Here is a 20532-nt window from a genome sequence, read left to right on the forward strand (position 1 = left end):
GAGTTTTTGTTTGCCTTAGAGTCTGAGTCTAAGGAGTCCACTATGCATCCTCATTCACCACTAGTCTCATAATTTACACAATAGCCATGTGTCAGTTTTGTTCAAAAGTTACTATGTGTCACAAAGCTCTTTAGGTTATTTCGTAGCTTATGTAATAATTTTGAAGTGTTTCCGCAGCGCATAAATCCTTTTAGCAGTTTCGCAGCGCAACATGTTTTAGGTGATTTCATGCTGATCCATAACAAATCTCACCCAGCTGTCATATTTATCAGAATCCGCTGTGTTTTAGATTGTTAGGTGTCGTGGTACTGGCACATGTTGCAGTTGTTGCTGAGAAGGAGACAAAGGTTCTGTTTACTATCTGAATGCATCAAGGATATCTCACAGTCTTCTTTTCCCAACAGAGCATATCTTCAGTTTTCTAGATTGCTCAATGAAAATTCAGAACGGAGGAAAAAATACCAGAAGCAGGGGAAGTCTGGTTCTCTAAGTTGCATTGTGTGTGGCAGGTATTCAAAGGATTTTATTGATACTCACAGCCTTGTTATGCATGCGTATTATTCTCAAGAGGCTGATCGGAGGTTCCGTGCCTTCATTCCCAATCTACTCCAAGCTTACTTCGATCCTTCCACTGCAAAAGAACGAGAGCTTGCGGCCATTTTGAAGCTTTTATGTTGTATCGTTTATAAGTTTCCGGGGACATTTTTCAATGGGAAAGCGCACGTCATACTGCCTGTATTGGACTGGATCATCCCTTTTTTTGCAGAATCGGCTTTTGCAGGTCAGCATGATTTGCTTTTTGAGACGGCGGCCACTTTATTGTCCCTCCTCAGTACCGGAGATTGTGTCTTCTATCGGCAGTTCTTTTTGGATGCCATGTTGGTAATCAAAGACCTTTTATCTGTTGCATCATTTTATGCAACTGAATCCAGCTTCACAGCTTCTACTGCCTTGTCTATAACATGCTTTGGCGTGTCCTTTTCTGAAGTTTATAGCTGCAGCTCTCCAACACCTTTCTGTGACCTTCCTACTTTCTCTAGGCCGCCAAGCAGTGTAGGTATTCTAATTGATGTTACAGGAGAGGCACGCTGGCAACCATTTGCTTCTTGGATGTTGAACTTGCTGAGTAGATGCCTTGTCGAAATGAGGCTTCAAGTGGAAGGCCTTATTAGCTCATCATTCATGTCTGCATCTTGTAGTTTACTTGCTTATGGAGACGGTGCATTACAAAGGGCTTGTTTCGACTTTGTACATTTAGCATCATCATCACTGGACACGGAGATAATTCCTATCGAGAAGCTTGTACATTCAATGGTATCTATCTTGTCTCACAAGGGAGAGAACATTTTTCCTTTTAAGACCACTATTTATGATTCGGCCATGGGTGCTTGCCTTCATACTTTATATGCCATATGCCCTAGACGCATTGTTGAATGTACAGCTAAAGAGTTGCTAAGTGTGTTTTCTCAGACATTTCAGAATACAAGCAGTGAGGAACTGAAGGTGGCCATGTGCAGTGCTTATGTTCGGATAGTTAATACATGTCCACCACATATCTGGAACTTAGACATGCTTGTTGATCTTTTGCACTACCCTGAACCTTGTTTTGAGCTTGTGAATTGTATTCAAGTTGTGGTGGAAATATTGGGTCCTCAGTCTGTAGGAGGTCCAATTGAAACAAGTGGCACCAAAGAAGCTGAGTCATCTTTGAGTGATTTGGCAGCAGAAAGGGTTTCTCCGGTTGGGAAGAAAAGGGTCAGCAAAGATGGTACAAATGTACAGATCAAATGTCTAAAGACATTTGATGAAGGATTCTTGAGAATGGACAGAGACACACATGTTATGGATTGGTCTTCGAGCAGGTCAGATATAGACGTGCATGAACAGACTGCAGAGAATAACTCCAAATATACTTTGTTACAAGATAGAGAATCATATGCAGCTTATTTTTGTGAACTGGTTCTCAAGGTTGTCAATTACTTAGATCCAAACAATGTTTATTCAGATTCAATGAAAGGATGTGCCTTAACTGCTCTGAGTATGCTTTGCCAAGTATTTTATAGATATCCAAAGAGCTTATTTTATATTCAAATATCTCGGCAACTTATAACATCAATGCCATGGAATGAACATTCTGCAAAATATAGTTCTTTGCCTGGACACAGTAAACCTATTGGGCATCATGATTTGAATGAGAATAGGCAGCCTGATTTGGACGAGAATTCTGAGGAATTCAAAAAAACGTATGTAACAAAGATCCGTTCTCAGAAGGTGCATGCTTCGATTTTATCAGTAAGGGTAAATGTGAAAGAGGTGCAGAGTGCAAGTTTCGCCATAGTTTAGATGATGGTTGTTCCCATACCTTTGTCCAAAGCACCAGCTGTGTGAAGTGAATTTTTAAAGCTCAAGACAGTCAGAGTCTAGTATTGAAACTGTGATTTTTGAAATTACACAGCAGTTTCGTAGCGCGCTACGAAACTGCTGTAGCTGCATGTTACAATTGAGTTGATCAATTATGATTGACAAAGCGGCAAATCTTTTTGAAAGGTTTTGTCATCACACAGGTACATGGAAAAGGGTGGCCAGCACATCATGGACGTGGCAATCTGTTCAATTTGGGTAATCAAAGATAAAAGGCATGCTTCTTTGGATTCGAACATTTTGAGGCAAACCAAGGACCGACAAACAGGGGCAGTTTCCTATGTTTCAGGGCAATGGAAAAGATGTGTCGTTGAAGATCAAACATGAAGCATTAAAGGTCCATCACAGCCACCGCCAGAAGGGAACCAGATGTCAGAGAACGAAAATGATTGTAGACCAAGGCTGTTATGGAATTAGAGTCCCACTTGATTTAGATCTCTAAAAAACTCCAGTCAACGGTCAGTTGTATTTATTAGTTAGTTAAAGGGTTAATAGGTGTCAATAGAAGTAGTTTTCGAATTCCCCTCATGCTGGAGGAGGAATCTCGATCAGTTAGAATAAGAGCTCTATATATATTTGAAACAGCAATGGAATCAGGGTTGGAAACTTTATAACAGAGCATAGTATTTGGCTTATGTAAAGACTCACTTTTCAGTAATATAATTTTGATTTTACTTCTCAGGATTCATGAAGGATTTCTTATATTCAGAATGTGTGATGTTTTTCTTTTCTTAGTTTTGTCTACAGTAGTATGGATGTATAATCACTCAGAATTCACTGAATGTGCTCTGATTTCCTGTATGCATCTGTAAACTGTGTGGTTCCATATGAGTGTGTGTTCTGAATATTCAAATGCTGAATGCCCTGACTTCCATGTAAGGTCAAGATCTTTGTTATTTTGAGGTGTAGTTGACTCCATAGGCCCAATGGATACTTGTTTAATGTATTTCCAGCATTCATATTTGTCACAATTGTTCTACAAGAGTTAGCCATCTTATTTTAAATCAAAATCATTAATATACCCAGAGAGAGCCCTCTCAGGTTGAGGAGGCTAAGCCTCAACCTAAAGTAGGTTTGAAATAGTTACTTAGAGTCAACCTGACCAGCAGCCTATCAGGGTCTGATTTTGAGATAACATTTTGGTGCGTCTGCCGGGAGCCTGAAGATTATTCATTCACGAAATCAATGGCTGAACTTCTGAAGGTAGTAGGAGCTCAGACATCTTTTTGAGGCTGCAAAACTACCTTGGCAACTCCACACATCGAATAAGAAATTGGAAGGTGACTCCACTGCTAGAAGATCAGTAGCTTGATGAAGTTTCAAGATGAATTCCACTGCAGGAATGAATGCCAGGTATGCTCCTATGAATCGGTCTCATATCCCTGGTTTTCCAAATCCTATGCCAAAGGTTGATTGGTTAGATGATCTTCCAATATTCAAAGATGGAAAAAAGGAGAATGCTGCTCTTCATTTGGTTAGGTTTCATATGCATGTACGCAATCTTAAGGTTCACTTTCCTGAGGATTGTCTCATGAGGATGTTTATGACCACTTTAGAAGGAAAAGCATGGTCTTGGTATAAAAGTTTGGAAAATGGTTCAATATATTCGCTTGCTAGTTTTCATGATGAATTCTATGAGATGTATAAAGAATGTCATCCTTCTTTATTGTTGCTCAAAGATTGTTGTAGACATTCTTTAAGTCTTATTCAGTACTTGGAGGATTGTTATGATGATGATGAATTTATGGATGAAGAAATTTTAGAGGCTCTTCATAACAATGCATTTCAGCACCAAGAAGAAAGTATAACATCTCATGAAACGCAACATGAAGAGCAGCAGGGGTTTACTTGTGAAAACCATGTTTCATCCTTTGATATGAATGAAGAGATGCAGCAATATTCTCAGTCTTCGAATCATAATGAAGATAAAAATGATTACACACAACAAGAAGAAGTACTGGAAGATAGCTTTTACGACCCTCAGGCAGAGGAAAAGGTTGGTTTTTTATGTCAAACTTCTCAGCAGCTTACAGCAATAAATAATCATAAGAAAGAGGAAAAGTACATTGTTTGTAGGCAGCATTCAGAAAAGCAGTTCGATAGCATATCAAAAGAATCTTGTGTGGTTGAGAATCAGTTGTCTAAAGATGTAGAATGTTATGATGATCATCAACATAACCATGTATTCTTTGACCCTATAAGTGAATATATGGACAAGCTTTGCACTCCGGTCTTTCATTTTCATTTGCATTATGAAGATCAAGTATATTATGAGTTGATGTGGTCCTCTCACTACCATGGTTATTTTGAGGTCGGATGCAGTCAAGAGCCTCCAATATCAGATAAGACAATTGATTGGCTTTATTGGAGATATCATGTTGCTTGAGCTACAAGTGGAGCTTGCAGCTGATAGGGTAGGTAGGTAGGAAAATGCAAATAAGCTCAAGGTTGACTGAGCTTTTTTCAGTAGATATAGATTTCTTTCTCCTACAGTGATCATCTAAGGTGAAGGCCCAGAAGCTTGAGAGGGATGCTTGTCAAGCAAATTTCTGTTTGTCATAAATGGATAAGGCACTGGATATACGAGTTCTTAGTGTACTACAGGAGCACACTATCCCAAGTGGAGCCACTGTTATCACTTAAGAATTCTAATTTCAAAACTGCTCACATTAGTTTGATGGTAAAAAATTCAGTGCTAGTCTAGTTTTGAGTTTTTGTTTGCCTTAGAGTCTGAGTCTAAGGAGTCCACTATGCATCCTCATTCACCCCTAGTCTCATAATTTACACAATAGCCATGTGTCAGTTTTGTTCAAAAGTTACTATGTGTCACAAAGCTCTTTAGGTTATTTCGTAGCTTATGTAATAATTTTGAAGTGTTTCCGCAGCGCATAAATCCTTTTAGCAGTTTCGCAGCGCAACATGTTTTAGGTGATTTCATGCTGATCCATAACAAATCTCACCCAGCTGTCATATTTATCAGAATCCGCTGTGTTTTAGATCGTTAGGTGTCGTGGTACTGGCACATGTTGCAGTTGTTGCTGAGAAGGAGACAAAGGTTCTGTTTACTATCTGAATGCATCAAGGATATCTCACAGTCTTCTTTTCCCAATAGAGCATATCTTCAGTTTTCTAGATTGCTCAATGAAAATTCAGAACGGAGGAAAAAATACCAGAAGCAGGGGAAGTCTGGTTCTCTAAGTTGCATTGTGTGTGGCAGGTATTCAAAGGATTTTATTGATACTCACAGCCTTGTTATGCATGCGTATTATTCTCAAGAGGCTGATCGGAGGTTCCGTGCCTTCATTCCCAATCTACTCCAAGCTTACTTCGATCCTTCCACTGCAAAAGAACGAGAGCTTGCGGCCATTTTGAAGCTTTTATGTTGTATCGTTTATAAGTTTCCGGGGACATTTTTTAATGGGAAAGCGCACGCCATACTGCCTGTATTGGACTGGATCATCCCTTTTTTTGCAGAACCGGCTTTTGCAGGTCAGCATGATTTGCTTTTTGAGACGGCGGCCACTTTATTGTCCCTCCTCAGTACCGAAGATTGTGTCTTCTATCGACAGTTCTTTTTGGATGCCATGTTGGTAATCAAAGACCTTTTATCTGTTGCATCATTTTATGCAACTGAATCCAGCTTCACAGCTTCTACTGCCTTGTCTATAACATGCTTTGGCGTGTCCTTTTCTGAAGTTTATAGATGCAGCTCTCCAACACCTTTCTGTGACCTTCCTACTTTCTCTAGGCCGCCAAGCAGTGTAGGTATTCTAATTGATGTTACAGGAGAGGCACGCTGGCAACCATTTGCTTCTTGGATGTTGAACTTGCTGAGTAGATGCCTTGTCGAAACGAGGCTTCAAGTGGAAGGCCTTATTAGCTCATCATTCATGTCTGCATCTTGTAGTTTACTTGCTTATGGAGACGGTGCATTACAAAGGGCTTGTTTCGACTTTGTACATTTAGCATCATCATCACTGGACACGGAGATAATTCCTATCGAGAAGCTTGTACATTCAATGGTATCTATCTTGTCTCACAAGGGAGAGAACATTTTTCCTTTTAGGACCACTATTTATGATTCGGCCATGGGTGCTTGCCTTCATACTTTATATGCCATATGCCCTAGACGCATTGTTGAATGTACAGCTAAAGAGTTCTAAGTGTGTTTTTCTCAGACATTTCAGAATACAAGCAGTGAGGAACTGAAGGTGGCCATGTGCAGTGCTTATGTTCGGATAGTTAATACATGTCCACCACATATCTGGAACTTAGACATGCTTGTTGATCTTTTGCACTACCCTGAACCTTGTTTTGAGCTTGTGAATTGTATTCAAGTTGTGGTGGAAATATTGGGTCCTCAGTCTGTAGGAGGTCCAATTGAAACAAGTGGCACCAAAGAAGCTGAGTCATCTTTGAGTGATTTGGCAGCAGAAAGGGTTTCTCCGGTTGGGAAGAAAAGGGTCAGCAAAGATGGTACAAATGTACAGATCAAACGTCTAAAGACATTTGATGAAGGATTCTTGAGAATGGACAGAGACACACATGTTATGGATTGGTCTTCGAGCAGGTCAGATATAGACGTGAATGAACAGACTGCAGAGAATAGCTCCAAATATACTTTGTTACAAGATAGAGAATCATATGCAGCTTATTTTTGTGAACTGGTTCTCAAGGTTGTCAATTACTTAGATCCAAACAATGTTTATTCAGATTCAATGAAAGAATGTGCCTTAACTGCTCTGAGTATGCTTTGCCAAGTATTTTATAGATATCCAAAGAGCTTATGTTATATTCAAATATCTCGGCAACTTATAACATCAATGCCATGGAATGAACATTCTGCAAAATATAGTTCTTTGCCTGGACACAGTAAACCTATTGGGCATCATGATTTGAATGAGAATAGGCAGCCTGATCTGGACGAGAATTCTGAGGAATTCAAAAAAACGTATGTAACAAAGATCCGTTCTCAGAAGGTGCATGCTTCGATTTTATCAGTAAGGGTAAATGTGAAAGAGGTGCAGAGTGCAAGTTTCGCCATAGTTCAGATGATGGTTGTTCCCATACCTTTGTCCAAAGCACCAGCTGTGTGAAGTGAATTTTTAAAGCTCAAGACAGTCAGAGTCTAGTATTGAAACTGTGATTTTTGAAATTACACAGCAGTTTCGTAGCGCGCTACGAAACTGCTGTAGCTGCATGTTACAATTGAGTTGATCAATTATGATTGACAAAGCGGCAAATCTTTTTGAAAGGTTTTGTCATCACATAGGTACATGGAAAAGGGTGGCCAGCACATCATGGACGTGGCAATCTGTTCAATTTGGGTAATCAAAGATAAAAGGCATGCTTCTTTGGATTCGAACATTTTGAGGCAAACCAAGGACCGACAAACAGGGGCATTTTCCTATGTTTCAGGGCAATGGAAAAGATGTGTCGTTGAAGATCAAACATGAAGCATTAAAGGTCCATCACAGCCACCGCTAGAAGGGAACCAGATGTCAGAGAACGAAAATGATTGTAGACCAAGGCTGTTATGGAATTTGAGTCCCACTTGATTTAGATCTCTAAAAAACTCCAGTCAACGGTCAGTTGTATTTATTAGTTAGTTAAAGGGTTAATAGGTGTCAATAGAAGTAGTTTTCGAATTCCCCTCATGCTGGAGGAGGAATCTCGATCAGTTAGAATAAGAGCTCTATATATAGCTGAAATAGCAATGGAATCAGGGTTGGACACTTTATAACAGAGCATAGTATTTGGCTTATGTAAAGACTCACTTTTCAGTAATATAATTTTGATTTTACTTCTTAGGATTCACGAAGGATTTCTTATATTCAGAATGTGTGATGTTTTTCTTTTCTTAGTTTTGTCTACAGTAGTATGGATGTATAATCACTCAGAATTCACTGAATGTGCTCTGATTTCCTGTATGCATCTGTAAACTGTGTGGTTCCATATGAGTGTGTGTTCTGAATATTCAAATGCTGAATGCCCTGACTTCCATGTAAGGTCAAGATCTTTGTTATTTTGAGGTGTAGTTGACTCCATAGGCCCAATGGATACTTGTTTAATGTATTTCCAGCATTCATATTTGTCACAATTGTTCTACAAGAGTTAGCCATCTTATTTTAAATCAAAATCATTATTATACCCAGAGAGAGCCCTCTCAGGTTGAGGAGGCTAAGCCTCAACCTAAAGTAGGTTTGAAATAGTTACTTAGAGTCAACCTGACCAGCAGCCTATCAGGGTCTGATTTTGAGATAACACAACCTATCAAGAAGATGGGACCCAAATCCTTAGTAAGGTTCAATTTACACTAATTGCAAGTTCCAAATTGAACTCAGCCTTTAGTACACTAGAACTTAAATATCAAATCAGGCCTAAAAAACCTTCAAGACACTAGGACTTGACCTTTAAACCATGCCCGGACTAGATCTTCAAATAGAAAAACCTAACCCTAAAACTTGGCCTTAAAATAACAGAACTTGTCCCTTGAATCTCAACGTTCAAATAACAGTACTTGATCCTAAAAAAACTCAAACAAACTAGAAACCCTTCCCAAGAACAATGCCAAAACCCCTTCAAAAGATGTGCTAAATCCCTTCCACAAAAAGTTGCTTCAACTTGGCTTCATTTTACTTCTTAGTTCATGAGGTAAGAACTTCAGACTTGCTCCTTCACTCTCCTAAACACAAAACTAAATACTTGATTTGAGTGGTTATAAATGCTCCTTCTCATGCCTATTTATAATGTGTTTAGACTTTGGGTTAGGGCCGATTTGTCCACTTGCTAGGCCAACTAGTGTCACTGGCAGAATGTATAGTCAATATTCAAAAAAATATTTTTCCTCAACCACCAAGAGTTAGAAGGCATGCCATATACCACTAGAAATATATTGGAATAAGATTTTCAACCATATGTTCTATTCTCCCATTTGAGTTAGGTACTTAGAGTACAAATATCTTCAAATATAAGGTATCCAAATAGGGATTGTTTGTACTTCAGTTGGGTCATCTTGACAAAATATTCATATCTCCTCGTTCCAATGGAATTAGAGGGAGTGCCATATATTGTTGGAAAAAACTCGAAATATGATATTTGATTGTGTAATTAACTCTCTAATTTTGACAGCCTTTGAAATCAATAACAACCATTTTCAACAATAAGACAATAGTTTATGTTCATGTTCCTACTCTGAAGACAATCCAATTCTTTAGTTCTAGTTCAAATTAAAATGTGGAGTAAAAGAGACCCTCAATGTCCCTGCACATAGTTTACCTTAACATCAGTGTCATTATCTAGTCACCACTTCTATTTCAAGCCACAAAGACGTGCCATGAAAATCTCTTTTGTTGATAAATAAGGGAAAAAATAACCTTGGGTATCTTAATTTACCAAGTATTAATATGTTTTTTCATATTCTAAATTTAAAACATGTCCTCTAAGTGTGAAGTTAACCAATAAAATGGATTAGATAAAGCTTCCTTAAGGTGTTTTTTTTTCTAAACTAAAGAATGCTTTTAAAGGTGTTATAAGACCTTAAAAAATGTATATCTATAAATTTTCCATGGCCCAAATTTATTTTAAAATGGATATTTAATATGTGGAAGCGACAAGGGGTTGTTGTAGTACCATATGTGCACTCTCTTAATGTTACTATATCATTGAAAAAATTGAGGTTGAGAATATTTAAGTAGTAAAAAACTTGTGACTATCTTCATGAGAATAAAAAGAGGCACAAAGTATATGTGGATAATGAAGCAAACTATGATTAATGAGAAATAAGGAAGATTTTTTTAATCATTGACTTACTAATTAGACTTCAAATTGTTCCATATGTGCAAGATGTGGATAATTTTTTTACGTATGTTGTGTAAAAGAGTTTTTTTTCTTCATATTTTAGATTTTTGTGATTATTATCTTGTTTCAAATAACTTTCTAGATCCATCACATTTCATAAAAGTTGTTTATTGACGTTTCGAACCCACAACTCTGGTTCATCTTCAGGATAAAGAATGTGGAAAACTGATCAAACCAAGGGTTAATAAAAAGGAGAAAATAGGTAAGAAAATAGCCGACAGTGAAACCTTAAAGGGTAAAAAAGGAAAAGTTTTTTATTAGAATTTTTAATTTTAATTTTTTAAGATATGTTTTTTTAATATGGTAAAGATATGCATTTTTCTTTATGGATTAATATTAATGTGAAATAACATATAAATGTTAATTATGATATTTTTAAAGTAATACTTAATTATGATGTTTGTTTATAATTAGTATATTTATTATTATTTAAAATATTTATGATTGGCTTAAATGATATAGGAAGTTATGTTATATACAAAATAATATTATAGTATAGATTAAAATATTTAATCAATAATAGATTTGGGACCTAGGGGGAGCGTGTTTGGGAAGATATTGGTTTTGATATTAAAGTGGGAATCAAAATTTCACTTATATTCCATCCTTCACCTCTATTCAGTTTTTTAGGATGTTTATTAATCTCTATGGTCTCCCTAAATTTTATGTGGAAGTAATGATCAATTTTTGCTAGGATGTGAGTTATTTCAATGCAAATTTGATGTTTGGTTTTATTAGAATGCTCTTCTACTACAATTTTTTTAGAACAATTATGCTTTATGTCAGTTGAATGTTCTTGGATTCTAGTATGGATAGATCGTCTTGTTTCACCAACATATGGAATTACACAAGAACAAGGAATTAAATAGACACCTTTATGACATTTAGGGTTGATTGGGTCTTTAACTGATTTGAGACAACTGTAGATGGTGTTTAAAGTTTTTAAGGTGGTCATAATGTTATTTCTTGGACCACTAACAAAATAGCCCACGTCCTAAAAAGAAATAACATTATGACCACCTTTAAACCTTTAAACACCATCCACAGTTGTCTCAAATTAGTTAAATATCCCATTGACCCTAAATGCCGAAAAGGTGTCTATTTAATTCCTTGTTCTTGTGGATTTCCACATGTTGGTGAAACAAGACGATCTATCCATACTAGAATCCAAGAACATTCAGATCACATAAAGCATAATTGTTCTAAAAACTCTACAATAGCAAAGCATTATGATAAAACCAAACATCAAATTTGCATTGAAAAACTCATATCCTAGCAAAAATTCATCACTACTTCCACATAAAATTTAGGGAGGTCATAGAGATTAATAAACATCCTAAAAACTTGACTAGGGATAAAGGATGGAATATAAGTGAAAATTGGATTCCCACTTTAACATCAAAATTAATATCTTCCCAAATGTCCTCCCCTTAGGTCCCAAAATTTATTATTGATTAAATATTTTAAACTATACAAAATTATCATTTTGTATATAACATAACTTCCTATATCATTTAAGCCAATCATATATATTTTAAATAATAATAAATATTACAATTATAAACAAATATCATAATGAAATATTACTTTAAAAATATCATAATTAACATTTATATCGTATTTCACATTAATATTAATCCATGAAGAAAAAGACATATCTTTACCATATTAAAAAACATATTTAAAAAAAAATTAATAAAATGCTTTTCCTTTTTTACCATTTAAGGTTTCACTGTCAGCTATTTTCTTACCTACTTTCTCCACATTCTTTATCCCGAAGATGAACCATAATTGTGGGTTTGAAACATCGATAATTTTTTTTTATGAAATGTGACGGATCCGAAAAGCTATTTGCAAAAAGTCATCTTTTTTTTGCAGCAGAAACTCTTTCCAAGGGTGGATTATTCATAGTACAAGTTTTCTTACGTTTGCATGTAATTTTTATACTAGGTTTTTTAATTGTTAAACATCAAAGTGTTCTTTGGTGAGGTGATAATGAATTTAGATGTCTTTGTTTCTAAATGTTTCTGGTGTTATTAATTTTCCTTTGCACACTTTTACGTTTTGGGTGGTGGAAGGGAACAAAGCTGACGAGAAACCTTCCTCGTATTGGTTCATAATTGCATGTCCTTTTACTTATCTCATAGTTGGTATCATAGGTGTCTTTAGTTATATCATGACCATTTTTATTTTGTTGAATATGACATGCCTTTCACTCATATGGCATCTCCATCTAGTTTGCGACAACAATCCTTACACACTATGTAGAAACCCATTGCACCATTAGAAACCAACCATCCCTTTTTGTATCTAAACACCCTGAACCTACCTTTTTGTATATTACCCATCCATTGACACAAATGTAATTTGATGTTTAACTACTTAAGTTTCAATACATTTCATCAATAGCCTTTGTGAGAACCACTTATACCTATTAGATTTTCACTAATCCCAATGTACTCTTCAAATCACTTCTGCAGAAATACTCATGAGATTTTTTGATGGTGTTTTTTCCTCATTTTAGGACATGTGCAATTAATTTGAAAGCAACATTTTGTATCTTGTATTGTTTCTTATTCACCAAGCTTAAGCATTTGTGGTTACAAGGTATTATTTATATTTGCATGTATTTTCTCTACCATGTGTCTTCCCTATCCACCATCAAAGTGTTCATTGGTGGGTTATTATTTAATTTGTATATATTTTTATATAGAGTTTTTGGTGGTTAATTTTCCCTAGCACACCTTAATGTTTTGGGTGGTGGAAATAATTAAAACTAATGAGAAAATTTCTTCATACTCGTTCATAATGGTAGGCCTTTCACTTATAGATGGTACAAAAGAAATGCTCCCAACTTTTATATACCAAACATTTGTTTTGGTTAGTTATGGCATACTTTCACTCAGATGACATCTCCATTTGCTTTCAAATAACATCCTTACACATTGAAAAATACACATTGTACCACTACATATTAACCATCTTAAGTTTGGATTTAAATAGATCAAACTTACGTTTTTATCTATTACCCATAAATTGACCTAGATGCAATAATATATACTAATTAACTACTAAATAATAATAAACTTCATGACACCAAATATTTCTCTTAGATTCTATGTGATCACAATTTACTTTAAACATCAAGCACATGTAGTCATCTTCATAGAAACATTTTAGCTTTTCTTGCTCATCAAGTTCAAGTACTAGTTTAATTGTTTGGTTTAAAACTTCAAGGACTAAATTAGACCATGTAATCCATTATCTCATTACATGGTGTATTTTTCAATTTATCCAATCCAATTTCAAAGCTAGAAATAGAACCAAAGGGTCGAATAGGACATGCATCCACCCACTAATACATATTAAATCCTAATGGCCTTGGAATTTATTGTGCTTCTTTTTTTCCCTACAATCATGGTCCACCCATTTTGATTCACAGGTTTCCATGAAGGACATGTTGGAAAATGTAACTAGTTTGGGTCTTCATAATTGTCACTTTACTCATGTCATTATGTATATCTTATGTAACAAGAAAAAGAAGAAAGAAAAATATTATTTTCAAGCATGGGTTTCATGCTCCATTGGATTGCTCAATTAGGTCAAGCATACATTTTAAACTTTTGGGGTTTTTCAAGTCAAATGAATATTTGTCACGAGTCAAGAGAGTCAATATCCTTTGTATGAGACCCATTTGGGCAAGTTGTAACATGTAAAAGATATTATTTTTGTGTCTAGAAAGTCATTTTTAACCTCCAAGACCAAGTCGGCCCTACCAGAGGAAGTCAACCTAGAAGAGACCTAATTTGACCTCATGAGAAGCATATATATAGAAGGAAATTTGACCTTATTAGCATAAACACATAAACAAGTTAGATCTACAATAATAAGCAAAAAGAAGAAGAGTGAAGGTCAAGGAAAAAGAAGAATATCAAGAAGAAACAAAAAATTTCACTTTTGTACGCATTTCTGCTCACATGTGTGAGAAATCTAGGGTTCCTGCAGTCTATTAGGGACTGAAGTTGCAAGTCTGAATTTCAGACTAAGGTAGAGGGCCGAAACTATGATTTGGAGCAGATTAGAGAAGGTTTGACCTTTGTTGACTTGGTTGATCTATGATTTGTTTGGAATTTATTTTTGGAGGGTTGACTTGGTGCTTGGAGGAGGTCTTGGTCTTGGATTTCTCATTTGATTTGATTCTATAAGAAGAGAAGAGATTCTTTCTGGGTTTTCCCCTTTGGAGGGGTTTTGCCCTAGCTTGGAGCCTATATTTTGTGTTTATGCCCTTTATGATCTTCATGGTTTATGATATTGGTAATTGTTTGATGAAAAGAATCTAACAAACAATAAAATAAGATAACATAAGTTCACAAGCTTTTATCGAGGATAATGAGAATTGTTTAAAAAGTTGTCATACTAGATTCTCCAACATGGTATTAGAGCTAAGGTGAGAAGAAGGTAACTTGAAGATCATTGTTGATGACATAAATGGAAGACGTCAATTGAAGTACATCATTTGAGGACACAAGGAAGGGCTTAAGGAAGAGTACCTATTGACCTAGAAGGAAGAAGACTATAAGATCTCATTGAATTCTCTCTAGTGCACTCCATCATCTTGAAGAAAAAAATCTATCTTTCTCTTTTGAAGGCTCCTTACTGTTGAAGGGCATCTTTAAAGTCTCTTGAAGTAATCATAAAGAAGGACACTCATTTGATAAGTAAGTACCATATTGTTCTCCATGTCTCAGTCTACAAATCAAATGGCTTCATTTTTCAAGGAAAGTAACAAGCTCGTTGGATCAACAAACTTCCTAGCTTGGAAGAAGAGAATTGATTTGGTGCTCAGTACAGAAAATGAAGTCATGGAATATGTTCTTAGTAAAATTACTCAACCAGACAAAGAGAAGACTTAAGAATTAGAAAGATATAAGAAGGGATAAGTGACGGAACAAAGGATTCTTATTGAATCTATAAAGGATCAAATCATTCCCTTTGTTGCTGATTTTATTATGTCTAAAGAAATCTATGATAAGTTGGTAAAATTGTACTTTATAAGTACTTCAAGTAAAAAATAATCCTTGAGGAATCAACTATATAAAATAAGGATATCAAAGAATGAAGATATGGCCACATATCTTATGAATATCTCACAATTGAGGGACCATTTTCAAGGTCTTGGGGAAGTCATTTCGATTCAGAGATGGCTACTTGTGTACTAAATGCTTTGCCACTTGAATGGAGCAGTTTTGCAACTAATATCTACTCAATAAAATATACTAGTCCCTTTGATGAACTATGGGATCAATATATCTTGGAATAAACTAGGTTGAAGGAAAAACATGACACTGAATGAAATGAAAAGTCTAAAGCCTTTATTGTAAAATCCAAGAAGAGGAAAGGAAAGTTTGGAAATTCCAAAGGGAAAAACGATATGTCCAAGATACAATGTTGTGGATGCAATGCATATGGACATTTCAAGAGGGATTTTCCAAACAAGAAAAACAACAAAAGGAAGGAAAGCAATGGAGCCCACATAGATTAAGAAAAGGAAAAACCTGAGAAGAAGCTAAATGGTGAAGATCCAAGGATATACACTATTGAAATAAGCTTCATCTCTATCAAGTTTATTTGCAGTTTGTCTTTCTTTTATTAGAAAGTAGCAGTTAGAATAGCACACACCATTGCATTATCTAGAATAGTTTTGGTAAGAATGAGAATATTTGGACCATCTTATACATCAAATTTCATTCAAGCATTTTCTAACATAATGTTAGAGGAAGTCATTTTGCAGAAAGGATCACCAAGATCCTCTAATAAGCCTCCATAATTTAGGGAAGGTTCTTTAATGTTTGAAAGAAGCATTATGACATGACTTAAAGGATGAAGGGATGAAGATGGTCAAGTTGTGGTTTCAAAGGAAGAATTGAAGACTTTCTCCTATTAGGAAGGGAAACTTACCTTTGATAAGGATAAGAAGCAATCTCATTCAAGAAAGGATGGATGGATGGTTGTGTGGAAGACAAGGTATGCATGTTCTTAGTAACTCTTCTCTAGAAGGTAGAATTCATGTCTACAAGAATATTGCAAAAAGAGTTGGTGGTAAGAATGTGCTCGGTAACACAAGTATGAGAGGTCTTCCAAGTGATTACTTTATTTTTGGAGGGAGTTTTGTATGCTTTAGATTGGCTAAAGATCAAGACTCTTCCTTAAGATAACATGACATAGACATGATATTATTCAAACATCTGAATTGCCTCTTAAAGAAAGAAAGAAAGAAAGAGACTTGATGATGACAACTCCAAGGAAGAAGATATTGTAGCTTGTTGATTAGTTTGTTCAATGGGCACATTGATTAAAAGCATGGAGAAGGATTTTTATACAATATGGAGATGAACCATGTGAAAGGATGTTGATCTCAAAGAAAATAAGTAAGAAGAATCCGACATCTTGAGAAAATGCCATCATGTTGAGGTAATTATGATATTGATGTTTTGGTATTGGTTATCTGGTTGGTATATAGTTTTTCTACTTGGAATAATGTTGCAGAAAAGCATAATGGTAGTTGAGGAAAGTGTTTATAAAACTGTTTGTTTTGAACTCAATTAAATGAATGCATGGATTGAGTGGATCACTTTGGCAATCCTTAGAGGATTATGTATTCAAGATGTCTACATCATCTTGGGATTGAAAGGTAGCGGTACAAAAAGATAACTTCATGTCCATGTTTCGATGACAATGAAGATCACTTTTAGAAGGAGTTATGCCTAATATTTACTTTGATTGGCTCAATATAATGCCTTTGTTGATGATGACTAGAGGAAAGTGATATGAAAGATTGATGGCCTGAACCCTGTCATAGATTGAAGAAAAAGTTTGGCTCCATAACATTTTGAAAGATAAAAGCTCAAAATGATGAGATGCAAATAAAAAGGAGTCATGCAGTTACTTGAAAATATCCATGATATAACTAGTAGTTGATGTTTGTAACAAGATAAAGAGCTTATGGATATGTCTTCCTAATCAAAAGGAAGTAAGGAATATCCTCTATGCTTTAGAAGGTGTAATAAGTTTCCTTAAATGTTTGAAAAGTAGCACGGATCTATTCGAATCCGTGAAAAAGAGGGAATGAGGATCTCCTCTCTGGTTGAGAGGGAGTGATATTAGACATCATATTCTACATGTGTCATGCACTAGAACAGGACTAACAACCGTAAGTGTAGTGAATGCACTAGGGATGAGAATGGATGATTGGATAAGAATTTGACATTAATATTTCTTAAGGATAGAGAATCCAAAATAGGAAGTAGACCGACCCTCTTTGAGGATTGTAAAGGGTATCCAAGACAAGAGTGGTCGAAGAGGACTAATATTCTTTGAGGATTGGGAATCCGAGATAAGAATAGTCCTAGAAGGACATACCTAGTGAACATTTGGATGGGGCAAGTGCCTTAAGAGGTAGTGTGGTGTCTCACGTAAAGCCTTCCAACATTATTCTCTAATATAAATAGAGCTTGTCAGTTAAGGCCTTGCTATGTTGACAATGTTGTTTATGATATTGATGCTTAAAGATGGCTTATCAATCCGACTCTTCTTATGAGAAATTTTTAGTTTGAAAATACACTTGCACTGGTTGTACAATTATGAATACCTCCCTAATTAAGAGTGAGTGTTGGAAAATGTAACTAGTTTCATCTTCATAATTGTCATTGTACTCATGTCATTATGTATATCTTATGTAACAAGCAAAAGAAGAAAAATATTATTTTCAAGCATGGGTTTCATGCTCCATTTGATTGGTCAATTAGGTCAAGCATACATTTTATGCTTCTAGGGTTTGTCAAGTCAAAATAATATTTTTCATGAGTCAAGAGAGTCATTATCATTTGTATAAGACCCATTTGGGCAAGTTGTAACATGTAAAATATATTATTTTTGTGTCTAGAAAGTCATTTGTAACCTCCAAGACCAAGTCAACCCTACTAGAGGAAGTCAGCCTAGAAGAGGCCTAATTCGACCTCATGAGAAGCATATATATAGAAGGAAATTTGACCTCATTAGCATACACACATCAACAAGTTCGATCTGCAATAAGAAGCAAGAAGAAGAAGAGCAAAGGTCAAGGAAAAAGAAAAATCTCAAGAAGAAACCAAAAATTTGACTTTTGTACACATTTCTGCTCACACGTGCGAGAAAGATAGGGTTTCTGCAGTATGTTGGGGGACAAAGTTGCAGGTCCCAATTATAGACCTGAGGTAGAGGGTTGAAACTGTGATTTGGAGCAGACTGGAGGAGGTTTGACCCTTGTTGACTTGGTTTATCTTTGACTTGTTTAGAAGAGATTTTTGGAGGCTTGACTTGGTGCTTAGAGGAGGTCTTGGTCTTGAGGTTTAGGTCTTGGATTTCTCATTTGATTTAATTCTATAAGAAGAGAAAATATTCTTTCTGGGTTTGCCCCTGGCTTGGAGCCTATATTTTGTGTCTATTGTCTTTTATGATCTTCATAATTGTTTGATGACAATAATCTAACAAAGAATAAAAGAAGATATCGTAGTTCACAATATTTTATCAAGGATAAGAAGAATTGTTTAAATAACTGCCATACGAGATTCTCCAACAACACATACGATAAAGTAACAACTTCTCCATTGCTTGTATCCAACCACTATAGGGGTACAAGGATCGAGCTTCACAACCTTTTTTGTGCTAGAAATGCAAGTGCACTACCATCCAATCCAAATCAGGGAGTGCTCCAACATCTTTCATCTATTAGCATCCAAGTGAACAACATTCTGAAACTTTGCCAAGAAGATCAATTTTTGTTTTGGATTCTTAATAGTTCTATGTTCTATAAAATCATATTTATCCTTCATATTTATTCTAGATAGTACATAAAACTATTGTTATTTTTAATAATGTATCACACTTCTTTAAAAAAAGATTAATTAATTTTAATTTGAGTATGAATATTTTAAAAGTTGAAAAGGTCAATGTCACAATAATTCTCAATAAATTAGTATAGCTCCATCTTAACTCTCAATCTATCAAGCAATGAGAGGGATCAAATCCCTTGAGGTGCAAACCTTTTTTTTGAGTGCAAAACTTGAGGAAAGGTTCACACCTTGAGATACTTCGTCCTTTCAGCACTTGATATATCCATAGTTAAGATAGATCTATGGTGATTTAATTTATATAAATAAAGTGTAAAGTTAAAATGATATAATTTTTGTATTTTGATATATGATATGGAAAAAAAATATTATAGAAATTTTTAAAAGATTACCTGGAGTCTTTTCCCCTTTGAATAGGCTATATTCCACATGAAAACCATGGTTTAATACCAAGGGATTTCATAAACCTGAAGCTCAAAATCCGCTGATAACTTGACTGAGTAAAGTATACCTTAACTACACAACAAAAAATAATAAATAATAATAATAATAACAAAACAATTATTTATTTACATAACACAATATTACAATATTCCTTCTATATTAAGTTGGAGTGCCTCTCCACACAAAAATAATAACTCTAATTTTAAAACCATTCCATTGGGATGGTTATAAGAAATTAAATTTTAATTTGATAATTTTTTATTAAAAAATTTGTTTCAAAATGCTTCAATTCAAATGGTTTTAAAAAATGCATTTTACTTTTATATGTTTTTATAATAATAATAATAATAATTTTTTTATTAAAATAGAAAAAACATTATTTGAAATAAAAAACAATTCTTTCATGCTTATAGCTTTTTATTAATCTATTTATTTTTTAATTAAATTTCTTGCAAGGAAATTTGTTAGGTATATTGTGTTTTTGTTGTTTACTCGTTTGATTGCGATTTGCAGGATTAAATTTTGACTAAGAAATTTTAGCTCAGGGGCATTGAAACCATCACAATCACTTGAGGATTACACTTAATCTGGGCCACACCAACCCATAACATGGGTGAATTTTTTTAACCACATGGTTTCAAATTGATGAACTTCACCACAAGATCTACTTTAACAAAAAACCTGTTGTCGATTTTTTTACATTTCAAGGGTCAACCATATTACCTTTTATGTTAAGAAGTTCAACCTTTTTATAGTATCATCAATAGTCACAAATTTAAGTATAATAACATTCTCATTATCTCTAATGGAATGTCTCTCTTTATTAGATTCTTGATAAATTATATCATTAACATCATCTCCCATCTCACTAATATTAACACAATATATCCCATGGGGATTTTGTGTTGAATCCACCTTC

At 35.0% G+C, this 20532-nt stretch overlaps 2 protein-coding genes across 2 annotated transcripts; both read left to right on the forward strand.

The window, feature by feature from the left end:
- Positions 1-315: 315 nt before the first annotated feature.
- Positions 316-2343, forward strand: LOC149188399 (serine/threonine-protein kinase ATR-like). The gene has a single exon (XM_089409941.1). The coding sequence runs from the start codon at positions 316-318 to the stop codon at positions 2341-2343; it is 2028 nt and encodes a 675-aa protein (XP_089266067.1).
- A 3789-nt stretch (positions 2344-6132) lies between these two features.
- On the forward strand, positions 6133-7517 carry LOC149188400 (uncharacterized). Its single transcript, XM_089409942.1, has 2 exons — positions 6133-6991; positions 7193-7517. The coding sequence occupies exons 1-2, from the start codon at positions 6639-6641 to the stop codon at positions 7515-7517; spliced, it is 678 nt and encodes a 225-aa protein (XP_089266068.1). The 5' UTR covers positions 6133-6638.
- Positions 7518-20532: the final 13015 nt, after the last annotated feature.

This window comes from Pinus tabuliformis, chromosome 3_1, assembly GCF_031772625.1.
Source record: "Pinus tabuliformis cultivar Carrire ecotype Pingquan chromosome 3_1, CPIR1, whole genome shotgun sequence".
Taxonomy (NCBI): Eukaryota; Viridiplantae; Streptophyta; class Pinopsida; order Pinales; family Pinaceae; genus Pinus; species Pinus tabuliformis.